Genomic DNA, 24,935 nt, shown 5'->3' on the forward strand with positions numbered 1-24,935 from the left:
GCTTATGATAGTGGAAGGTGAGGTGGAAGATGATTTGGAAAAAAAATAAATAAAAAAGATAGTTAAAAGTGAGGTGGATAATGGTGAGTAACCTCACAAATGCTCATGCTCTTAGTAGCAAAGCATTTAACAGGGGTTACACTTTTACACTTTTGAAATGACAAAAGAAGAAAGAGACGTCGCAGTTTAAAGCGTCTACTTCTTTAAAACACTCTTCATTTGAATTGCTCACACAAATGAACATTGCATAAACAACTGAATAACAGCAGAAGCAGAAGATAGTGAGAGAAAGTGTAAAAATGGAGTTAGACGAATGGGATTTGAGTGCAGAACAACTTGAATCCCTCGAAAAAGACGCTCTTCGTCAAATTGCTCTTCGTAAAAACTCCAATTCCAATTCCAATTCTACTACTAATTTTGCATCAACGACTACGACAACGACAACTCCTACCGTTTCCGGCGCCAATTCGCAGCTTCCGCCATTACCAAATTCTCTCCCCTCTTCTTCTACTCAGACATTCAAGGATTCTTCCAGGGTTCAAACTCAGGTAATTACTTTAATCCTCAGTTTCTTGTAATTTTTTGGGGTAATGGGTGTTTCAGGGTTTAATTGTACTGAATTTCGTTGAAATTTTGAATGTTTGCTAGCATGAAAAAAATTAGCTAATTTGCATGAATTCCATTCAATTTTGTATTTTTCTTTGAAATTTTGGGTCTGTAATTTAAATTTCTGCTTTTTGGGAGAAGGGGTCAAGGGGAGATGAGTTATATATATTTTGTTGCAATTACTTTTAATGAGTGTTATGTGTAAATTTTATAGCAATTACTCCCTCCATTACTTTTTGTTTGTCCCATTCGATAGTACTTATTGATTGAACGAGGAGATTCATAACAATACTGTTTGAATAAGGGTTGTTTTTAAGGGTTGTTTTGGGTTGTCGAAATTTTAGTAGTATATTTGTTATTTGAAAGGGTTATATATATGATCATGCATGTAATTGTGAAAGAGAATACACTAGTTTGTTAATCTTATGTGGAGTACGAGTAATTGATTTTTATGAATAGTTGGAATGGAGCGAAGCCTAGCAAGTATAACTTTGAATAGCATCATAACGATAGTGCTCAAAAAATTGTTAATCAGTGATTGTGGTGATTGGAAAGCCATTCGATTCTTTGAAAAGAGTTATTAAGGCTTTGGCAACTTTGATTATGCCATATCTCAAATTGAACTTGTGTGCCAAGATGTTAAATCTTTATGACCGCTGGGGTTTGCTTTAAGAGAGATTTGGAGTTTCAATAGTATTGCTTTTATCAATAAGGTGCACCTTTGTTGTTAAAAATCAATTCACATGAATACTCTATAGGTGCTTGAAATTACTGAAATTTCATGCATACGCGTATACCTAGTTGGGGTGTGGGCCAAAATGTGGTTGAATATGAATTTAAAATTATTGAAATGGATTAAGAGTAGAGAGAGATTGTGAGCAAAAAAGGTTGTTATGATGGATAGAGGAAAAATGGTGGTGTTCACATCACACAGCGATGGGAATTTAAACTTTAAAGTAGATACTAGATAGTAGCAGGAAATTTTAGGATATCCCATTTTCCAATTATAGTATATAGAAATATAGAGATGGGGATTGAAAGAGTAAGATTTTTGAAAATATTAGGAAGTATTTCAGATAAGGGCTATCTAGTTCAATTTTCATCTAGATAACTTCAGAATAGGGTCAATAATAAATGGCCAATAAATTGAGGCAAGGATATTGCACTTGAAAAGAATGAAGCCTGGATTACAGGTAAAGATGACATGTAAGTTAATCTATGAAAGAGCAATTGAATATTGTGATCCATAATCAGGAGAAAATGATGCCTTAGGTTCAAGGACTAAGGGCCTGTTCTCTTCAGCTTACTTAATTTGAGTTCAGTTTAGTTCATCTCCAATCAGTTCAGTTCAGTTCAGTTCCTAATTTCCTTCTCTCATAAAATATTCAATTTAGTTCAGTTCAGTTCAATTCAACTCCAATCAGTACAGTTCAGTTCGTTCAATGAATTAGAATAGGCCTTAAGTTTAGCTTTTTAGGACTGCTTATAGAATTAGATATATTTGTCATTTAACCAGAGTGCATCATACTTATATGAACTTCTATACTATCGAACTTCCTTGTAAAGCTTCCTAACCTTGGTGGAATATCATGATGAGTTTTCTGGAAGAAGCAAAAATGTAAAAAAAAAGTGAAAAAAGGTGTTTGGATGCCTCAATGACATCAATGAAATTCCTGTAGTGACTGAGGTTCTTTGACCTTTTTTTTTAAAAAAAAAAAATTCAATGTAGTTGTTGAAAGAGTATAGACATGATTCGATGGATGCTTCATAGAGCAGAAAATTGGATCTGGTAGAGATGTCATAAGTTATCTTTGACGGTGCTTTTTCATCAATATTAGACTCTTGGAGAAGGGAAGGTGTGAATTTTTTGCTAGCATATGTTAGTCTCTATCCGTTTGTGCTCATGACAGACTGAATTGTAATACAGATTTGGTTATCAAATATGTAATTATGTATTTTACAAATGTAGAATGTTCCCATTAAGCTAAACTAGAATTAGTACTGTGCACAAGTAGAGAGGATTATGAAATGAGAAGACTTGAGTTGAGTACCAAATAGAACATTGGGAAAGGGAAAGGAAAACATTGTAATCTAGAATGACTTGAGAAAGTGTTGTAGAGTATGCTATAGGCCTGACACTTGAGTTTGAATCATGTGAAAAAGGGAATAGTGTTGATGCATGCCTAATAGAATAGTAGTGGTGGTAAAAAGCTGAGGATGGTTTATAGCTAAGTTTGATGCTACCAGGTGATGATTCCACTTTTCATTTTTCTTAAATGTGCGGTGGAAATAAAAGAAAAGGTCTATGCTACCGGATGATAATTCCTCTTTATTCATATAAATATAAGGTGGAGAAGAAGATTGAAAAAGGGTAGGATGATTAGTATTTAAAATCCTACTATTGTGCTATATTACTGCTAGTTTCACCCTATCTGTTGCATAAGATAATGCACTTGTGTCAATCTTCTGATATCCAGGCAGATGGTCCTTCAGGGTCCAGAGTCTTGCCATCGTCTGTTGCACCAAAAACAGCTGGTGAGTCGCTATAAAGTATTCGTCCATGCTAATTCAATTTTGTTTCTCAAGCACATTTTCCACTTGTGATGATTTGCATGGGCTGAAACCTGAAAAAAACAATAGCTATGCTTAAGGTTCAGAGTTCAAGTTCTATGGTTACTACAAGGTTAATAATAGCTCAGTGCAGCAGAATTGTGCAAATCAATAAAGTACAAAGAGTATATACTGCCAAATTACACTCATAATGTGGCTGTGGCTTGCTGGAAGTGGAGTTCCACAGAAAATTATGGCTGTTTTATGTCACAACACGAGCTTTTTATTCCACAGTATATATGAGCATTTTACAGGCTTAAGAGCATACTTCGATGTTGCTTTAATTCTTGATTTCTGATTAGATGACTCTTCAAAGGAGGAACCAAAGCATTCTGTCAAGTTCTTTCTTCATGCTAGTGGAAATATAGCTATCAGGTTTCCGTATAACCAGGTATGCTGGCCATTATTTGTCCCGGTTATTTGCTTCATTCTCAAGGTTGTATCTGACACTGCTATTGCTCACAAGGTTCTTATAAATGCTGTCAAGAAGATTCCTAAAGCTACCTGGAATGCAAAAGAGAGGTTTTCTCTTCTTCTTTATGTGTTTCACTCTTTTTAAGGACCTGTTGCTTACTTGCTCTATGATATGATGCTGAAATGGCAGGCTATGGATAATTCCACTGTCTTCTTTGTCAACTGCTGAAGACATTCTCAGGGAAACTCCAGGGTTGAAAATTGAGGTGAAGTATTTCCTCTATGTCTGATATATCTAGTGGCTGTTACAAAATTCGAACTGTACAGGAATGTTGGTCTCATGGTTCTTTTTGTTTCTGGCTTATATAAGTCATTAGTTTTTTATTGTTTGTTCCCTTAGGTTAAAGGTGTCCATTAACAAAGTATGAAGTATATTTCTTTCACAATTTGGATATCTATTTAGAAATGCTATAAATAGGCAAGAATCAGCTAATTTTTTACGCACTTTCGTGTTGTGACTTCTAGGTGGAAAATCTGGACCCCTTAGTTCGGAGAGCTATAACTGCTGCAACAGCTGCTCCGGATCTTCAAGGTGAATCTTGATTGGCATTGTGTTGTGAAATGCTGTACTGATTGGCATTGTGTTGTGAAATGCTGTACTCTTTGTGCTCTCTCTCTCTCTCTCTGGTGAGAAGCATACTTAATTGGAGAGATGAGAGAAGTGTAATTAATGTGAGAAGCATCAGAAATCCAGATAAATTAAAAATATGTTGTGACAAGCATCAGAAGTCCAGATAAATTAAAAATATGTTACGGATATTAGCGAAACCACATTCTAGATATATAACAGTACAATACAGATGCATTAAAATTCTAGTTTAGCTACATCAACTAATCACCTTAGGAGAACTATCAAGATTCTTATTGCAAGTGTACAGCTAAATAAAAATATAAAACGAATAGTGAGCCCTGCATGAAGCTGTTGAACCAAGATAATCTCTCATTGAAGGAGGGTCCATGTGTCTTTCATGATGCCGTACTTTCCCAAATATTTAGCACAATTACCAAACAAAATTGAGATTCAAAACCAATGTTCACTGGTTTCTGGTTGATATGGCCAGCAATGATTAACTTTGTTGTCAATTTGACATCACATCATAGCGTAAAAAATATATTTGTCCTCTTGGTTGAAAGAAATTAACTTACAGTATTTAGGGAGAAAAGCCATTGCATAGTTTGGTGCCTAGTGAGTTTTAAAATTAAGATAATCTTTCATTGAAGGAGGGTCCATGTGTCTTTTCCTAGAAATATGAATGGGCTTAATCTTTTCAAATATATTATAGCCAACCATTTTAAAAGGTTACTTGGTCACTTCAGCCCAATGGTACAAGATTACTTGCTGCATAAATATAACGATCATTGGCTCATGTAATTACATGAGGGTTAACATATTTGTGTGGGTGTCATTGTAGCCTCTTTGTGGAATGTTTGTGATTGTGTTTGTCTACTGCCTTCTCATTTAGTAGGGAGGACAAAGGGTGCTAGTCTTGCCCCTGTTCTGAAGAAAATTAATGATTTTATCTCTGGTTAGTTTCCCTCTCTTGTTCTAGGAACTGGGTAATTGTGCATAAGATGATGACTCAAGGTGTATTACTGCTTTGCTGATTTCGAGAGTAGAGAATGAGAAAATCTCTGTGGATTGGTTGTCTTTTATCTGTCTATGCACTGGAAAGACATTCTTTATCTTATAGCTCATGTTTGAGGTGTTATTTAGTGCGCATTAATAATAATATACTTAATCTTTTACTTTGCAAGATCGATATGACAATATTCCAAGCTATATAGAAACGAAGCTTCTACCATTTCAGCGGGAGGGCGTCAGGTACCTGCAGGCTGTAGATGACTCTGATAATGCTCTGTGTAAACCTATATGAAGATTTTCTGTCCATGTAGTACTGCTTAAAGAAGGACCTTTTTCTAATTACAATTTTACAACAGCTTTGCTGTCTTTCTATTTTCAATCAAGTTTCTTGCTCTTAGACCTGCTGTAGACCCTGTACTACTGTAGTAAGGAGCTGATTTCTGATTCATAATGCTATTATTTATCAGGTTTGTGTTGCAGAGGGGAGGTCGGGCTCTTATAGCAGATGAAATGGGTCTGGGTAAGACTTTACAGGTAATTGGAGGTTTCATGTAATTTGTGTGTGAACTCTGGAGGCTTGTAATTTGTATACAAATTGTTTTTATATAATACTCTGAAAATGGATGAAGGCATGACTTGTAGCAATTCCATCAATGGGCTTTATATTTCTCAATATGCTGATCACCTAATAATAGCTCCCATTTTGACAAGATAATTAGAAGCAGCATTTGTTTTCAAGATTTGATGCCGATTATCACTTTTATATGATGGGAACAATATTGTTGGTCATTGTGATAATTAACTGATTGGTGTATTGATTTCACTGATTGCTGTTCTTCCTTTCTCATTTCGAGTTTTCAACCTAAATGTGCAATGTCCACTGGACTCTTAAGTTGCAGTATGGTAATACTAAAGCTGCCTGCCTTATTCACTAGATTGTTTTGACTTTGAATGATGGTCCTTGGCAATATGCATCTGTTCTATTGGACAAAAAGATTATAATATGGTTTAATTCGTAAAATTAATCATTCTCTCAAGTTTAATTGCTAAAGCAATTTCATTGCTTTTATTTCCTTCACAATTTTTAAAAACTGGGTTTTAAACTTCAGGGGGAGGGTAAACCAACATTCCCTGCAAGGACAAAGCATATCACATACCGTTAAACTTTCCGAATATTAATCAAAATTTTGTTATTTTAAGCTGCTGAGACAATGATGTCATGATGATACCTTTAATAAATGAATCTTTTATGTTGTCTGAAAGTCATTTTGAGGGTAAATTGTTATGCGTACATGTTTGATATGGCCGAAGTCTGTTTAACAAAGGTTCAGCATGGATTTGTAATTTACATGAACAAGGTGCGCAAGTGTTATTTTTTATATATACTTGTGTGCTTCTTTAGTGTTTACTTCAGTTATACATGTTTCATGTTTGTTATGGGTGGGAACTCTCCTTTGATTACCGCATGGTATTTTTTCCCTTCTATTGTTTGAAAGTGAGCTTCCAAGCTGTGTTAAAGTTGCAAAAATATGGAGTTAAGTGGTTGCTAATTATTCAAAATATTAATGTTTGGATGCCATTTTCTGCAGGCAATTGCTGTAGCCTTATGTGTCCGTGAAGCGTGGCCTGTTTTGGTGCTTACACCTTCTTCTTTGCGTTTGCATTGGGCTTCTGTGAGTACTACCATTGGTGTTTTAGTCTTAACTGAAAAGTGTCTTGCACTGCAGATACATTCGTGTCTTCATCAAATTATAACAGCATATTATAACATTCATAGAGCTAAACTACAACTACTGTAGCTACTGTATGTATGAATGTATAAATCCATATTATAACAACTGGATCTCTGTTTAAAAGCAATAACTTTTCTCTGCGGCAGCTATGACATATTCACAGAATTTTCATTTGTGTATGGTAGTCTTACTGCAATGGCCTGTTCTCACTTTGCAGTATATCCAACTATATCATAATGTAGCTGCAATAGCCTAATGTAGGCGAACTCAGAACTGAGATCCTTTTTTCTATTGTGGTTCTTCTTATTTACAGATGATACATGAATGGCTGAAGATTCCTCCGTCAGATATTGTTGTATGTATACTTCCTATATACTACGTACTTCTCTGAATTTTCTTGTTCAAATCTCCTACTTTTTGTTGGTGAGGTGAGGTAGGGTATCCTGCAGCTGGTTTCTTGATAATTCTATGAGTTGCATGTTTGGGTTGTTTGTGCTTTTCTTTTACATTGAATAATCACATCTCAAACTCTCAAAAGAGGCATTTGTGAATAATAACATCTCAAAAGTTATGCAGTGTTGGCCTGTAATATCAGGAGAGCTAAAGTGTGGAATAAGCTTCCCCATGTCTCAAACTCAAATGTTATTTAGGCTTCACTTGTTTTGGACATCATTTTGCCCTTGCAGTTTGAAACAATGTATTGGCTTACCAATTTTTGCAGATTGGGGGGGGGGGTATTTTACATAAGTTTCAATTGGGGACATGTCGACTCTATTTCTTACAAAAACCAGTCCTACACTCTCTTCCTCAGAGGCTCAGAAGACAATTTTTCAAAAAAGGGACAATACCTGCTATCTTCATGGATGTTATCCCACCCCTCCAACCTCTTTGTGAACGAGAGTGAGAGGAAGAGGCTTCCCTATAGGATTAGAAGGCATCGATGATACCTAAACTTGCATACTCTAATTTATGTTTCGGTGAAGATAAAATGAATTTCTTTTGTTTGATTGAAGGTTCTTGTTCTCCATGTCTGTAAGGACGTATATGTGTGTATTGCTTTCTAAATTTGCATACTTGTTTCTGATTTGGTTGAGAGGGTGAATTTTTCTTGTTTATTTATGTATAACTATATCATCCTATTGTTTCATGTTATATTATGTTTTCTCAATAAGCTTGCATTTTTCATCAGATTTTGACTGCTCTTTAGTTGCCTGTTATTGTTTGTGATTATCCTTGTTGGGGATGGGAAAATGTGTGCCTCTTTGTTTTGGATCTGACTCGAATAATATGCAGGTGTTATTATCTCAATGTTCGGGATCAAATAGAGGGGGTTTTTCGGTGGTGTCCGCAGCCAAGGGGACTGCTCGTCTTGATGGTTTGTTCAATATTGTTTCCTACGACTCTGTTCCCAAGCTACAGGGGACTCTTATGGCATCAGAGTTTAAGGTGAATATATCTGTTTTTTTCGCGTATGTTGAAATATGATATATGGTGCCTTAATTTCATAGTATTCCCCTATCCTCCCCACTCACACCTTCTTAAAAAAAAGCTTGCATGTGGTGACTATATTTTTATTTTTAGCTATAAACTGTTACTCTTTGATGCACATGTGTAAAAATTTTGTTAAAGGTGGTGGTTTTTACAGTAGTTTTTAATATGTGCTGGCAGTGTTGGTTTATTTTGCATCTTCTTTTTTTTTTTTTTTTTTTTTTAATCAATGAGCATGGTGTTGCTGGAGCATGGGCTTAGTAAAGCCATGAACCAAGAGAGCAGGCATGAAAAACCAGTCGCTTTCAGTGTTATTTTTGACAGCACAAATGAGCCTACAAACCTATTTAATCAACACAACAGGGTATTGCTTGATATTTCTTGGTGCCTAGGGAATGTGTTTCAGGAAAACCTATTTTAGTAGCTTGGGAAAGTTTTGGCAGATAAAAATCTAGTTTTCTGGAGTTGATTGATTAGGGTTTCGTAAAGAAGTTTCTTGGAGATCAAAATCCTTCCTAAGCTTATTTCTGGCATGCGTAGACCTCTTAATTTACTTTTTTAGGAATGTTTTGTAGTTTAGGAGAAAATTTGCATGTGACATTGTTAAGGAAAAGCTAGTTAATGTACATATTTAAGTAGTATTTTTAAAGGGTTTTAGCACTATAAATACAAAGACTATGTATTGCACAATTCATTTGAGTTTACTAGTGATTGCGAGTCTCACTTTTGCTCATTATATCTGGTATTGGTTTCTTAGCTCCCTCTCTTCCCTCAGCCTGCATGAATAAAATCATTGATGTGGAATTGGGAACATGTAAAGCTTGCTGCTACCCTTGCCATTGATGAAATTTGTATTTTCTATTCTTTCATTATCTGTGGTTAATGAATTTACCTTATTATAAAAATTCAATAAATAAATAATAAAGAAAGCACCTCTGGAATTTATGTATTTATGCAGGTTGTTATTGCAGACGAGTCACATTATTTGAAGAATGCTCAAGCAAAGAGGACAGCTGCCTCTCTCCCGGTTATAGGGGTCTATTTCTTCCCTTTAGATCAATTTACAGGAAGAGCTACATTTTACTCCCTGCCCGTGTTCTTTTTCTACTGTTTTTAACCTGTGAAACTTCTCTGTTCAATTTCAGAAAGCACAATATGCAATTTTGCTTAGTGGAACTCCTGCTCTGTCAAGGCCTATCGAGCTATTCAAGCAGGTGATTCTCTATTTACCCATGCTTGATACTTTATCTTAATTTGGCTCTTTTCTTCTTCGATTGAGTTTTTTTTTAGTTATTTTATCATCTTAGTTTTATAATTTATTTATTTTTATTTGGATACAGCTAGAAGCCCTCTATCCTAGTGTTTACAAGAATGTCCATGATTATGGAAACCGATATTGCAGGGGTGTAAGTGGTTCACTTGTTTGCTTTACACATGCCTCAGCATCTGAATTTGTTTACTTTGATGAGCCATGTAAATTTCTCCTTGATTTTCAGGGAGTATTTGGATTATACCAAGGTTCAAGTAACCATGAAGAATTGCACAATTTAATGAAAGCAACCCTCATGATACGCAGACTGAAGAAGGATGTTCTTTATGAGCTTCCTGTAAAACGTAGGCAGCAGGTAATGCTGCTGTGTAGCCTGCACCACACTGCTGCAGCGCTGCCATTGCCTTCTGGTTTCTGATGGTTTTTGCCCATTTCATTAATTATGTGTTCAAAAAATCCTTTTGATGGATTGCTTATAAAGACTTCTTTTGGCTTTACTCTTTACCTTGACCAAAGCTAACATGTGCTTGAGATTGTTCTTTTCCAAAGTTGTTAATTTTTTTATTTTTATTTTTATTTATTTATTTTTTTTGTTGTTGTTGTTGTGTGAACTCATAATGTGGAAATTTTTGTTCTCTTATTACCGGCAATCACGGCATGATAAGGTGTTAGGAGCACCCCCCTCCTTTAATCAGAAAGAAAAATGAAAAGTAATAATTATATGAAGTATAGAAGAGGGGTTAAATTTGGTTACTGGTGAATGAATTTTACATGTTAAGTTATATAATTCAGCTATATCTTATGTATCCTTTTATTGGACTCTGATACAATAAATGATCTTCAATTTACTTGTAAATGACTGAAGGACCTTGCATGGTGATTATTAGGTCTTTCTGGATCTGGCTGAAAAAGACTTGAGACAAATTAAGGCATTGTTTCTTGAGGTAATGCATCATTTCATGGTGTGAATTAGCTTTCACGCTTAAATGCACAGTGATTATTTATTGTTGATTCAGATACTTGTTGCAAGTGAATTTTGAAATTTTGGTAGTGTTGTATGTTACATTAGATGCACAAGGACTCCTCTGGAGCCTTGTGTCGTGCCAACCCCCCCTCTCCCCCCCCCCCCCCCCCCCCCACACACACACACACAAAAGAAAAAAGGTACCCTTACCAAGGACCCAAGTAGTGAAGTACATTGTTTTTACCACTTACTCTGTTTAATGCTTTAGCAATCAAGTGAGAAATTCCAATATTCTGAACACTGCAAAACTTTCATATCTTTTCTTATAGCTGGGGGTGGTGAAAGACAGGATTAAAGCTAGCAGTTCCAAGGATGAACAGGAGTCTCTCAAATTTACTCAAAAGGGTTTGATTAATAAGGTACATTTTTTGCTTTATTCCTACTAGGATTCATGAACACAGTCACATTTAGCTGCATCTTTTAGCTATATAAAGTAACTCTATGTTTTTCCATCTAACCTTGCTATTTTACAGATATATACTGATTCTGCAGAAGCAAAGATTCCAGCAGTTAAGGAATACCTGGGAACAGTCATTGAGGTGAGTTCATTATTGAAACAAGAATAAATTAAAGGAGGGAAACAAAGATCAGGAAAATCAATATATTTTTTTGTTTACAGATAACTCTAAATTTAATTATTTTGCCAATCTGTGTGATTTTACTAAAGAACTTTGGACTCTTTTTTAATTTTTGTGGAAAAGATTCTCATTAGAATAAGGCTATATGGCAACTATATTTTAAACATATTTCCTGAACAAGTTATGATCAAATTCAATTTATATATTCTTTTGATTAAAAAAAAAAGGCTTAAATAACCATATGTTTGTTCAGCTTTAAGTGATAGAGTATAAAACCTATTCCTGGAAGGTTTTGGTTGAAGCCCAGGAATATGTTTTATACTCTATCAAAAAGCTTAAGCATTTGGTTGAGATGATCCTTTAACATGGTATCAGAGCCAGTGTGACACAAAGGTCATGGTTTTAAATCTCATTTACCCCTCACTTTCAAGTGGAATATTTCGCGCTGGGTATGTGGAGGGTCCATGCTGCATTCGCATTTCAAGTCCAAAGGGTCCTCATGTGAGGAGGCCGTGATAGAGTATAAAACATATCCATGGGCTTCAACCATCAGCTTAAGCTTGGTTATACAAATATCCCTACAAAAATATTTAGCTGATTAGCATTTTTAAAATATTGGAGATCTAAGCAACATGTGTAGTAGCCATCTTGGGTTTCAAAAGATATATGCAGCAGAACTTGCTTTAATTTACGTCAACTGTAAGTCTACATCCACAAAGATTTCCATCAAGAAAAACATGAAGTTTGCGATATAGGGGAGACAAATAAATGACAGCATACTAAATTTACTCATGAAGTAAATAAATTTATAAAATCAAGCAATCAAAGGGGCTGGAATTTGCTGCATATAATCAACCTGATTACATATTCGTTTATTATATTTGTAGTCTATTATACAATTTTTTTTGTTTGTGTGTGTTTACTAATTCCATACAATTGAACTTGGTTAGGGGATTGTCTGACATATAGAGGAGGCTACGTTATATGCCTGCCATGGTTGTGGGAAAAGCCCTTAAGAAATGTAATCATTTTGCTACATTAGCACTCGCATGCTGGATTAGTTCAAGAATAGAACAGATATATTAGCAATCATTCTGCTACATTAGCACTCGCATGCTGGCTTGCAACTTTGAAAAGTGGTTTCTGCTTTCGCTGGTTGGAAAAAGTTTCATTTTACTTCTATATACACAAAAAATAAAAAGATGCGTTATTCTTCAGTTTGTGTTGGCTTCTCTTCCATGAAGCTATCAACTTGTGGTTATATATTCCCTTTGGCCATTTTTCAAGTGTTTTGTTGTAGTCCTTTTCTTTTAATTTTCTCGATCTCTTATCCTTTGACATATATTGGGTATGTTAGCTTTTGTGATGAATCTTTCATATTGCTTACATATTTTCCTTTTGGATTAATTGAGCCAGGCTGGATGTAAATTTCTAATATTCGCGCACCATCAGCCTATGATTGAAGCAATACACCAGTTTTTACAGGTAAATCTTGACTCCTGTTTTTCGTAATTCATCAAATTCATTGGCCTATATGCCCCATCCCTTGGAGCCAGGAGGATTTCTAATAGAAATAAAACCACAAGACCTTATTCTGAGGAGGGGGGTAGGCTCTACCACTGAGCTCCTTTTTTATTCTCCTATTGGTCAGACCATTATTATGTACTCCGTTGTGCTATATAATTATATTTTTTAAGTTGACATGTTCTTGATTCCTTATTGAACTTCTAGAAGAAAAAGGTTGGCTGCATCCGCATCGATGGTGGTACACCAGCAGCATCAAGACAATCTTTGGTTACAGAATTTCAGGAAAATGAAGCAATCAAGGCTGCAGTTGTATGACAACTCTTACCTTTTTTTTTTTTTTTTTTTTTTTTTTTTATTTATTTATTTTTTTTTATTTACTTAAATTATTATTATTATTATTATTTTTTTTTTTAGGCTTACTTCTAAGATTTATTTTCTTGTTTTTCTCTTTCAGCTGTCAATTAAAGCTGGAGGTGTTGGTTTAACTCTAACAGCAGCTAGCACAGTTATCTTTGCTGAGTTATCTTGGACCCCCGGTGACTTGATACAAGCCGAAGATCGTGCTCATAGAATCGGCCAGGTAACTAATTCAGCAAAGTAGAAGAGTTTTTTTTTTTTTTTTTTTTAATTCTCTGTATTCAACCAGTCTCACATTTCCTATAATAGTCAATATTCAGTTATTATTGCCTTATATCATTAATGTACTTTTAGAGCTAGCCAAAACTTCCTAATCATGGCTTTTTCTCCCATCCTGCTAGGTCTCTTCGGTCAACGTATATTACCTTCTAGCAAATGATACTGTTGATGATATTATCTGGTATGATGTGACTTGCATTATAATATGTGTCTTGAATTTAGTAGAGTTATTAAATGATCGAAAGATGATGATGCTAACTAATGTAGTACTTTTTTTTTTGTTTGTTTCTATATTGAAGGGACGTTGTTCAGAGCAAACTAGAAAATCTTGGGCAGGTTTTGTGTTTTTGCCAATTGCATGTTTATTTGTATCTCCTTAGCACTTTTTGCTTCTTGTTGCTAAAATGAAATCTGGATTTGTAATTTTTCATGGACATATTAGGTTCTTGACGGACATGAGAATACCATGGAAGTTTCATGCAACCTACCAAGATCTAGCCCTGCAAAGCAGAAAATACTTAGCTCACACAGATCACCTTCTTCTAGCCCTCAGAAGCAGAAAACACTACACAGCTCGCCTACTTGTAGCCCTATGAAGCAGAAAACACTTGATGGTTACCTAAAACGATGCGGTACCTCAGATACAACTGATGCTGAGCCTAGTTTGAAACATCCGAGAAACTAATATTTTTTTTTTTTTTTTTACTAACAAGGTTATGTACTATATATCAGTGTATTAGTCCTTTTGTAAATGTACATACTTCATGGCGACTTTGTAAATAGAAGAAGCCATCTGTTGATATATCTGTATCCGAGAACAAGCTTGTGCATCTCAGAACTGTACTTCCCTTCTTCCCCTGCTACTTGTCTAGTTTGGGATTGTTGTAGGAATGAGTTCCTTTTGAATTTTGATAACTAATCACACTAATTGAAGTTTTCATGTAATCACCCATTGAAAATTCATTTCTAACCACTCATTGTAATTTGAATTTGTCTTTTATCTCAAAACATCTCCATTAAATATTTTTTTCTCCTATGTACTGATGATTCACGTGCTTAATAAATGTTCATTTCTTTTTAATGTGTACTACGAGGGAGGGAATGAGGGATGTGTTTATACCGGGTTTTGTGGGTAATGAAATCAAACAGAGATAGAGAACCTAAGCTAGATTTTGATTCAAACGGACCAAAACCAAGTGTGCTCAATCAAATGGATCAAAGAAACAAACTTAGTTCATGTTTGCTGCAAAGGAAACCCAAGAGCTTCTTTTTCAAAAAAAAAAAAAAAAAGGAAACCCTAGGCCGCAAAAACTTCCTCCTTCAAATAAGGCCATTGCAGCAAGGCATTGTCTTCTGGTGAGATGATCGAATCCACTATGTCAAGAACATCTGAACAAGCATCAAAAGATGACTTAAGCAAACCAGTATCTGTATGTGCAACTGTGCACAGGCCACAGGTGCATATACTAGCTATATTTAAAAGCAAAATTAACTAAAATTAGAAATAATAAGTGAAAATTACTAGTGGTGAGTGAAATTTCTAGTTGAGTAAATAATCACTGTTCTATTCAATTTCTAGTTTTCTCGTTTAATACACATTACCAAGTGGTATATATAATACAATGAATTGGAGTTTTATGTACAATAGGTTTAACAAAAAGAAGAAAACCTTAAATAAGAACTCACAGACTCTCCAAAGTAATAATTCTACATTGCCAGAAATATTACAGCTTCATCTCACTAGTCACTAGTCTCCTCCTTCAGTTCAGACACTGAAATAATACTTGTAATGGCAACAAAATTTCTTCAGGAAGAAACAGCAGCAACAGCAACGCGCAATTGATCCTTAGCCTCTTCCTCAAAGTAGTTTGCAACAATTAACTCTATGTCTTCTAAACCGACACCAATGTAGAGAGGGTTACTAGTTTTCACAGAATCAGCACCTACATTACCATTCTGAAGCCTAACATTAGGTGCACTTTTACACTTGCCCATGCACTTGCACCCTTCAACAACTCCCTCACTGCCTACTGCTCTTTGAAACTCCTCCATCAATGCCGGGGCACCTAATTTCTTGCACTTCCCGCCCATACAAACCTCGATCTTCTTCCCTATACTTTCCACCCTCGGCTGATGCAGTTTCAGAGTTTCCGAGTCTAGAACTTCGATTCCTACATCCTTGTTTAAGGTCAAATCAAGGATCATATTGCTGCACTTCTGCTCTGAGTTTAGAGGAAGTTGCTCACTCATAGATTGAGCTAAGAGTGTGCTTGGTGTAGTTGTTTGTGGTTCCTCGATAACTGAATGAATCTCCTTGGTTTCAATAGGTCGAACAACAGTCTTGTTTTTCATAGTTTTCATGTCAATCACTTCATCACATTCACTGTCACTCGATTCCGAAGAGGAAGAGGAAGATTCACAATTCTTCATCTTTTCTTCTTCTGCTTTTAGCTGCTTCAATTGAGCCAACAGTGTCTCTGCTGCTTGCTGCACAAAATTGTCCAAAAATTAAACCAACAAAGTACCACAAATAAAATAGATTTGTAATTTAGGAATTTAATACAACGATCAATTGCCAGAAAAATTAGAAAAAGCTTGTAAACTCCAGAATAATTCATTAGTAAAACTGATAAAGCTACTTCCTTCCACAACCTATCTGAAAAAATTGAAAGCAATAAAATCCCAATATACAATCTAATTGCATATTCCAATTCAATTCGAACACATAATCGCACACAAAAGGTCTTGTATACAACGAGTGTATTTTACACACAAACACAATCCCCCGAATCACACAAAAATCTAACCTAAGCAATTCAGAAACAAATTAAAATGTTGCATACACTACACCTGTGATGTACAAGTTTTAGCCAAAATAAAATCATGTTAAAAAAAACCAAAATAAAATTAACATATGAACATATCATCAAATTAACAGAGAAAAACCAAAACACAATAGAAAATCAGAAAGAAATAAAGTGAACTTACAGAAATAGTTCTGGATTTATCATCATCAACAGCAAAACCCAGATTATTATTAGAATCCAAATTCAACCCAAACCCTAACTCAGAAAAAGTCGATAAATCCTTAACCAAACCCTTCAACAATTTCATCCTCTTTTTCACCGGAATCCCATTCCACCCTTTTTTCCCCTTTCCCTTTTTCTCTCCGCAAACAGGGGAAACCGAAACCCCAACTCCAACCCCAGAATTATAATACTTTAAATGCCCTTCATCTTCAAACCCATGATTCCTAGCTTTTAATTTAAATTCCCTCAAACTGGGTATTCGATTCCCTCTTCTAAAATAAACTTCAGAATTCAAAAAACACGATTTTCTTGAATTCCCAGAAAGTTTTCCAATCTGGGTAGTATAACAGCAAGAAGAAGATGACTTGAAAACGACGCCGTTTAACACCGCCATTGATGATTGCTCAAGTTTTGGGGATTTTCTCTCTCCTGATTTTTCGAACTCTAGAAGGAAGAAGGTGAGGGTTGTGTATAAGGAGGATTTTGGGGTACGTGGCGAGAGGTGATTGGTTGGAGGAGAGAGAAAGTTGAAGTGGGAGTCAAGTTTGTGGAGCGATTGCTGTTTTCTGTTGAGCACGCGTTAGCTTATTCCCGCCATGCGTATGGGATGAATCTTGGCCGTTGGATTAGTTGTGAGGGATTTTAATGGTCTGAGATTGATCTGACGTGGCTGCCATGGTGGATATTGTAATAAAGTTTCCATAAAAATGCAAAGGAAAAAGGCAAACTTGTGATTTTTTTTAATTTTTTGGTTTTTTTTTTTACTTGTAATTATTTCTCGATGTATTTTCTTTTTTTCATTTTTTTTCTTTAATTGTCTCTCTCTTATAAATAAAAAATAAAAAATTCCATCCGTTTCATAATGCTAATCAACCATATAAAATAAGAAAAAAAAAATATTTGGAATTTAACTAATTCATAATTAGTTTACCTTATTTAAGTTTTGTTTTTTTTTTTTTTTTGAAAACCTAAGTCATAAATCTCATAGTGCATAATTTGAAGGTAGAGATTTCCTTACTTAGAGTCATGTCATCAATTTACAACCAATTAATTACAGAAAAAATCAAGTTAAAAATGAAATATATTCAATATGGGTAGATCTTTTTGAAACGCTCAAAATAATATATGGGATTAACATTATAAAACTAGGGAGGGAGTAACTACTACCTCCATTACATAATATGTGCAACTTTTGAATTTTTTTTATATCTTATAAATAATACCATAAATAATACCTAAAAGTTATACATAATATGTAACACATGTAACACCCCAATAATTCCCTCTTTAAACCTGTGAGTACCCTGAACAATATCCAAGAAAATTACTGACGTGCTACCGTCACGTGTTCAAACGTTAAGGCTATATTAGAAATTAGCAGCGGAAAAACTAAATCAGTTATAAATAAGTTTCAAAGCCAACAACAAAACCAAATTAAGTTTTACAACTTGAAACCATTAAGGCCCTAATTCAAAACTCAAACCAGTTGAAGTAGTATAAAAAAAATGAAATCGAGTTTAAGCAACTTCAAAAGTAAATAGCAAATAAATTGAGAAAAGCAACTAACACTCCACTCAAGATCCCACCACCTAGATACGAATGCTGCATGTGTAAGAACATGTGGTTAATCTGCTCCCCAATATTACAAGCGTATAAATTGGATCGTCACATGGTCATTGAAAAGCGAAGGCCATGACCAAAGAAAGACACACAAAGCACGCAATCAGCAAAGTTGAGTACATACAGGTTGCGAAACATAATAAGAAATCTCTAGCATGCTACTAATAATCAATCATCCCACATTATCAAGTTCTAGACTCAACACACGACTCAACTGTCAGTTTACTAAGCCTTCACTAATTAATAGTAGTTAACCCATCATTTTATTCATTGGATTAAGCAATAGACAAGGTTGTCCATCCCATGCTCCATTTGGAACATCAATAAAAGAAAAACCCCATGTCTTCTTTCGGAAACATCAACAAAACATCCAAGGACCACGGGCGCGACTCTGTGACCGTAGCTAGTATGAGATCTCATCTAACTCCTAATTTTTGAAAAGTATTTAAAATAAGAGACTCGTAGATCAGACGACCTCTAGAAAAGTGCACGGCTTATACCCCGTGTACACCAACCCCTGATTGTCATTACTCCAGATGTGCACAAATCTAGAGTTTTATTGCTCATCCATTTTGCAATTTATGTGATTTACAAGTTTAAACTTTGTGATGACTCATATGCAAACAATACAATCAATCCAATATCAATTCAATCAAGTAAAACAAGTTTCCAATTTCAATTCTTGATTTATTAGTGACAAGCAATATTTATTATTTATTCCTTTAACTACCTTGGTGTATAAACACCTTGAGTGCATAAAGCACTCCACAATCTTAACCTCGTCTTATAAGACTTAAATTCTTCCTTTACTCATTCTATCTCCATGATCATGAACGAGTAATAAATGAATCTTTTCACCAAAACACATACCTTTGCCTCTAACCGCATCTTGCATAATTAATGCATAAATAATACTTGCAATATGAAATAGTGCACAACATACGGAAATCACAATGTATAACCAAACAATTTAGCCCAGTCTTCTTTATACATGATACTAAGTTCTTGATACATCCCTAAACATGCATCTAAAGGCAAGGTTTCCTAACTCGTACGTACCTTGTGTAAACGATTCGGTTGGCCACTTTAAGAACTAGAAGTCGCCTTCTACAAATTCCTCTCCTAAACCAAACAACAAGAATTTAATCAACACCCAAGCAAAAGAATTTACAGCAATACCAAACTGCTTTAAAACCTCTTAAACCATCAAAATAATGCTTTTAAATTACTCCCAACAGTCAAAGTTAATAATTCATTAGTTTACTATAAGTTTATGTGCTAAAATCATAAAAATATAGCTTATAACATAAAATTCCAGCAACTTTAAAGTAAGTGAACAATCTGACAATTTGGTTTAAGTATATAAAATAATCCCATAAACATAATTACTTGAAATAATCACTTTATAGTAGGTTAGTGTGTTAAAAACCCAAAATATACCAATTCAATGCAATTAGAGACTTCAAAATAAAAAGTATAAAATCTGAAAATTTATTCTTGAGATTAGAATTTAAAGTTCAAGGCTTTTTAATCATGAAATACCCACAATAGTTATTTTATAAGATTAGAAGCATAAAAAATATGAAATTAACACAACTTGTTCATAAAAATTGAAACTTTAATAATCTGAAATTTCATACATAATCAAAATAATTATACTTTAACGTAATTTTAAACATAATATGATTAGATAACTTGATTAGCACGTTTTCAAGCCCTAAAACATGAAAAATCAATACTTGAACCCTTATTTTCTCAATTAAACAAATCTGAAATTTTGTATTGTAAATTAAACATATTAAACTTCATAAATTTATAATCTTTTTATTACCCATGTATAATATCAACCCATAATAATAATAATTCAGAATCAAAATTAAACAAAGATTGAAACTTTAAATCAATTTAATAAAATAAAAAGAAGTAAAGAAAGGGAGGAAGAAAGAGGGGCGAACTACTGTAGGCTGCGGTGGTGGCCGGAGGTTGATAGGCGGCAAGTGGTGGTCGGAGGTGGTGCAGGGTGTGGCTGGCAGTGAAGGCAGCAGCTCAATTTTTTTTTTTCCCGTGAAACAGAAAAAGAAAGAGTGCTTTCCTTTTTTTTTTTTTTTTTTTTTTTTTTTTTACGTGAGAGAGGAAGAATAGGTGAGGGTTTTTTTTTATTTGGGTTTTAGTTCCCTAATTTTATTAGGAGTACAATTTGTGCAATTTGGGCTTGAGTAAGATTTAAATATTGGGCCAATATAAACTTAAAAAGGAAATTATAATTTAGACTAAAACTTAATAATTTAGCTTACTAATAATGAAAATATTGCTACTTTTTCATCAAAATAATTCATACTATGAAATTAAAATAAAAGTATTTGTATAAATAATAAATAAATATACTTTAATTAGGTTGAAAATATGGGGGATTACAACACATGTACTACTTCCCTATGTAAATTACATACTTGTTCTTTTTAGGGGTTTCTAAAATATTTAGAAAATTTGACATTTGCTACCAGGACAAACATTTCGATTCACATTTACACCTGTTTATTTTTTTATTTATTTTTTTAATTTTTTTTAACTACCACCTAAATCAAACATTGTTAAATTTAACTACCTAATGCCTTATACCGTTACTATTTCCGTTAGTGGGGTCCAACCTCCATCTAGTCACCCCACTGCCACCCCTTCCCCTCCGGGCACCCTCCCCCTACTGGCCGCCGGCGCCCAAAGCTTCGGTCGGCGCCAGCGACCCCACCCCCTCCCTTCCCCCCACTGCCACTCCTTAGCTTCACCACCACCACTCCTTAGCTTCCACCACCACCCCTTTCACCTCCAGCTCACTTTATCTCTCCATTTCTTCTCTCTGTCAGCTTCTCCTTCGAAAATCGACGTCAATTCGAATCAACTACATCCATCGTCGCCACCGTCTATTTCTTAAATCAACAATAATGGAGGTTAGGGTTTCTGGGTGCGTTTATTTCGAATCAATTGGATCTTCGTGCTGCTTCAACAACAACAAATTCAAATCAATTTTGAACAAAAAATCAGAAATTTGAGGTTATTAGGGTTTCTAATTTATTTAGGTTTATGTTATATTTTGGTTGAATTACTTAGAATTGCTGATTATATTCGAGAATTGTTTAGCGAGTTTTATGGTTTCGCTTATGGTGGTTTTGGGGTAATGGTTTAGAGTTAGGGGTAGCCGAAAAAGGTAGGGGAAGGGGAGGGGGGGTCGATTTTGGTGGAGGGAACGGGGAGGGGTGCCGATTTCGGTGGGGGAAATGGGGAGGGGGTGGTTTCCAGTTCGGGGTGGGGGTCGAGGCAGCAAGAAGGGAAAAAGCAGGGAAGGAGTAGGCTACGTAGGTGGGGAAAAGGGAGAGGGTGGGGTCGCCGGCGCCGGCAGGGGGGTGAGGAAGGGGGCTAGCAGTTGAGGGTGACTGGTTTTTTTTTCTTTTTAATTTTTTAATTAATTTATTTATTTATTTTGAATAAACTTAACGGCCCGATTTCGTTAAGTGGTAGTTAAATTTAACAATGTATGATTTGGGTGGTAGTATAGTAAAAAAAAATTTAAACAGGCAGCAAATGTGAAATGTGGTATTTTTAGTGGTAGCAAATGTCAAAATTTCCAAAATATTTTGTTGTTTCAGAGTATTTCCATTTAAATGTTGTACTGTTTGACATTATTACCCTCATAAAACTTATTTAATTTATCTCATTTCCCTTATTTTATGAGTTATCGCCTTTTTTTTTTTTCATTTTACACTATTGATGCCTTTTGCCATCAATTCGCAACCACACTTTCTCTCTTCACTAATTTTCAATTGGGTGAGCATCAGAAGAGAGTAAAAGAAACATTGTGTAAAAAAAAAGTTTGTATTTTAGGAGAGGGAAGAGGGTTAATAGGTCATGAAGCCAATGATAAGCAAACTTTGACATTGCGCTACAAAAAGAGTGGTGTGTCATTTTTGTTAGGCGTTCCAAATGGCTAATGGTGTGCCGCAAATAATTTGTTCCACAAGAGTAGTATCAGTGGGTTATCATTAGATATTTAGTGGTATTAAATACACTCTCAGTATTACTTAAAAAATTTCAGTTGTATTTTATATACTTCCACTGGTATAATTAGAATGTGGTTCCTTTTTTCATCATTTTGCACGTGAATATAGTAGACAGATTATAAGGGCTCTACACCACCTTTTTCTATGTTCCTTTCTTTCTTGCATGTGATTAAATATTTATTTTAATAAATTCCCTCACAACCCTACAATAACATTTCCTCATTGTTTCACATGCAAAACAAAAAAAAATTATGCCCACTACATTAAAGGGAAACTAATAAAAGTATTTGGCATAAAGGGTAACTAGGCAATCAGACTGGGCATGGATGAGGTGAAAGAGAGATATATCAATTAAAAAAAAATAATTAATGACTACAATTGACTTGGGTAAAAAATGACTTTGCTCTAAAGTAGCATAATTTTTTTTCTCTCTCCTTTGCCCACGTGATTCTCTCTCACTCCAACTTTATTGCTCTTATATGTAGGGGTGTCAATTCGGATGATCGGATCGGATCTGATATGGTCGGATCGGGTCGGGTCAATTTTTAAAGTTAAGTCATACTAAATTATTATGTTCATGCGAGTCCAAATCTAAATTGGATATTTTTCGGATCGGTTTCGGATCGGGTCGGATCGGGTGTGCTTTTGACACCTCTACTCATATGCTCTCTCTCTCTTCTTAATTTTTCACTCTCTTTTTTTTTAGTACCCCTTACGTTTCCTCTATTCAAACCCTTGGTGATTTACATACATAAGTCCAATTTTGACAAAATTGTCCTTATATGTACATTTTTCTATCAATAAACGATTAGCATATGCTTTAATATAACAAATTCACAATGGACAAGATTTTATTTGACTTTTTTATATGTATATATCAAATTATTTGATATTTGAGAGCATTAATCTCAAGTTTTTATAATCCCAAAGTTATTTTTATTTTTGGATAATCTTTAATTTGAAAAATTTATCTTGTCATATGACTCTCAACACCCAATCACAAATTTACATGTTAGTACACTATTAATCTACTTCATGATTAACATGTCACTTGGTTGTTCTTATCTTTTTATTTATTACAAGATATTTTGTTCCCTACTCTCCCAATCCTCTTCACATATCATTACCATGCCATTGTTAGTTTGTTACCTCCCATTTGTCTAAACCATTTCATCACCATCTACTACTTTACCAAAGTGCCACAAAATATATATTCTCATATTCAAGCACCATTTCATCACCATCTAATCATATAACATTTTTATTCATTTCAAGAACAATTAGGATATGACGAAGTATTATTTTTTATTTTTTTTTAGGGAAAGATGAAGTATTATGTTTAAAATGACCCAAATAAAACTTATTCAAAATTAGTAAAAAGTTATCCTAAAACTATTAGAGATATACTACTATTATCCACCTGATGTACATGTGTAAACAAACATATGCATTGTAAATTGTTTAATTAAAACTTACAGAGTACGATATTATTTTAGGTTATGAATATTTTCTTTTGGTGTTAAAATAACTATAACCGCATAATATAATGTTGTAGACATAATTATTAAAATCGCGATTCGAATATTAAAATCTTACGATTTTACGATTTTTGTATGACCATGTGATTCAATTTACGATTCTACCCAATTTTATATATTTCTCTTAACTAGCTAAAACCTTATGAATAAAACATGCCTACAAAGTTATTGAATGATTTCCATGAATATTGTTCAAAGAAATCAAAATTCCACAATTACACTACTTTTTATAAAATTTCTCTACATACCGTCCATGTCATCTATCCTAATTCAATTAACGGTTTTACCTAAAACCGCTAATTCAATTAGCGGTTTATCTGAGTAAAAAAATCACCTTATAAAAAAGTGTGGGTTTAATATAATATAAAACAGCTAATTGAACTAGCGGTTTATGCAAGGTAAATTAAAACCGCTAATTCAATTAGTGGTTTTACTCTTAACTAGGAAAAAAAAAATCAAATTTTAAGAGGTTGGATAACGTGGACGGTATGTAGGAATTTTGATAAAAAGTAGAGTAACTGAGCAATTTTGAATTCTTTGAATCATATCCATGGAAATCACTCAAAGTTACTAAAAAATATATATAGTCAATTATTGGCTTCTTAGTGGATAAACAAGTATTTATATATATTGGTAGTATGTTTTTAACTTATAACTAGTTTTTGGCCTAGGCGATACCCCGGATCATTGTTTGTATATAAAAAATTATAACAAAATAAAGTGAAATGTATTAGTAGTTTTATAAAAGTAATATAATTTGTTCAATTTTTTGTAAATATAATTGAACATCAAAATTCATTATTTAATATGCAATAATCTAAAAGTTATATTGTATCAGTTTGTTTTATTTGTTAAAGGTTTTTTTTTTTAATTTTTTTTATTATTAATTAGCTATCATAATAAATTCCTTCGAGTAAATATATTTTGTAGTAAAAAGAAAAAACTTGTAAAATTGTTATGCATTTTCGGGTTACATATTTTAATTAACACCTATATGAATTATGGTTGAGTAAATAAAAGAAACGATAAATTTGTAATCATATTATTGTTAAAATATCCACATATAAGTTCACAATTATAATTTTAAAATGTATGAACATGAATAACTCTTTTTGATACAACTTTATTATCATATAAGATGTGTCATTTTTCTACTCAAAAAAAAAAA

General features: G+C 34.1%; 2 protein-coding genes across 2 annotated transcripts; one reads left to right on the forward strand and one right to left on the reverse strand.

Annotated features, from left to right (window-relative positions):
• The first annotated feature begins 186 nt into the window (after positions 1–186).
• On the forward strand, positions 187–14,496 carry LOC145581937 (uncharacterized). The gene is made up of 24 exons (XM_081638977.1): positions 187–548; positions 3,084–3,141; positions 3,519–3,607; positions 3,683–3,738; positions 3,821–3,896; positions 4,156–4,222; positions 5,446–5,512; positions 5,740–5,806; positions 6,862–6,945; positions 7,319–7,360; positions 8,299–8,451; positions 9,452–9,529; positions 9,639–9,707; positions 9,834–9,899; positions 9,990–10,118; positions 10,651–10,707; positions 11,057–11,146; positions 11,261–11,326; positions 12,782–12,850; positions 13,097–13,201; positions 13,347–13,472; positions 13,651–13,709; positions 13,828–13,864; positions 13,971–14,496. Exons 1-24 carry the CDS (start codon positions 300–302, stop codon positions 14,211–14,213), a joined length of 2,202 nt encoding a protein of 733 aa, XP_081495103.1. The 5' UTR covers positions 187–299; the 3' UTR covers positions 14,214–14,496.
• Positions 14,497–15,072: 576 nt separating this feature from the next.
• LOC145582973 (diacylglycerol O-acyltransferase 3-like) lies at positions 15,073–17,007 on the reverse strand. The gene is made up of 2 exons (XM_081640050.1): positions 16,517–17,007; positions 15,073–16,015 (listed from the first exon to the last, which is right to left on the reverse strand). Exons 1-2 carry the CDS (start codon positions 16,949–16,951, stop codon positions 15,335–15,337), a joined length of 1,116 nt encoding a protein of 371 aa, XP_081496176.1. The 5' UTR covers positions 16,952–17,007; the 3' UTR covers positions 15,073–15,334.
• Between the last annotated feature and the right edge of the window lie 7,928 nt (positions 17,008–24,935).

The sequence above is a fragment of the Chenopodium album genome, chromosome 15, assembly GCF_948465745.1.
Source record: "Chenopodium album chromosome 15, dcCheAlbu1.1, whole genome shotgun sequence".
NCBI classification, from domain to species: Eukaryota; Viridiplantae; Streptophyta; class Magnoliopsida; order Caryophyllales; family Amaranthaceae; genus Chenopodium; species Chenopodium album.

Excerpts from the sequence above, each read along its gene's own strand:
- LOC145581937 (XM_081638977.1), top strand. The coding sequence starts at position 300 with ATGGAGTTAGACGAATGGGATTTGAGTGCAGAACAACTTGAATCCCTC. Across the intron at positions 5,513-5,739 it reads TTTCAGCGGGAGGGCGTCAG|GTTTGTGTTGCAGAGGGGAG; the intron begins GTACCTGCAGGC and ends ATTATTTATCAG. Across the intron at positions 9,900-9,989 it reads GAAACCGATATTGCAGGGGT|GGAGTATTTGGATTATACCA; the intron begins GTAAGTGGTTCA and ends CTTGATTTTCAG.
- LOC145582973 (XM_081640050.1), bottom strand. The coding sequence starts at position 16,951 with ATGGCGGTGTTAAACGGCGTCGTTTTCAAGTCATCTTCTTCTTGCTGT. Across the intron at positions 16,016-16,516 it reads ATAAATCCAGAACTATTTCT|CAAGCAGCAGAGACACTGTT; the intron begins GTAAGTTCACTT and ends AATTTTGTGCAG.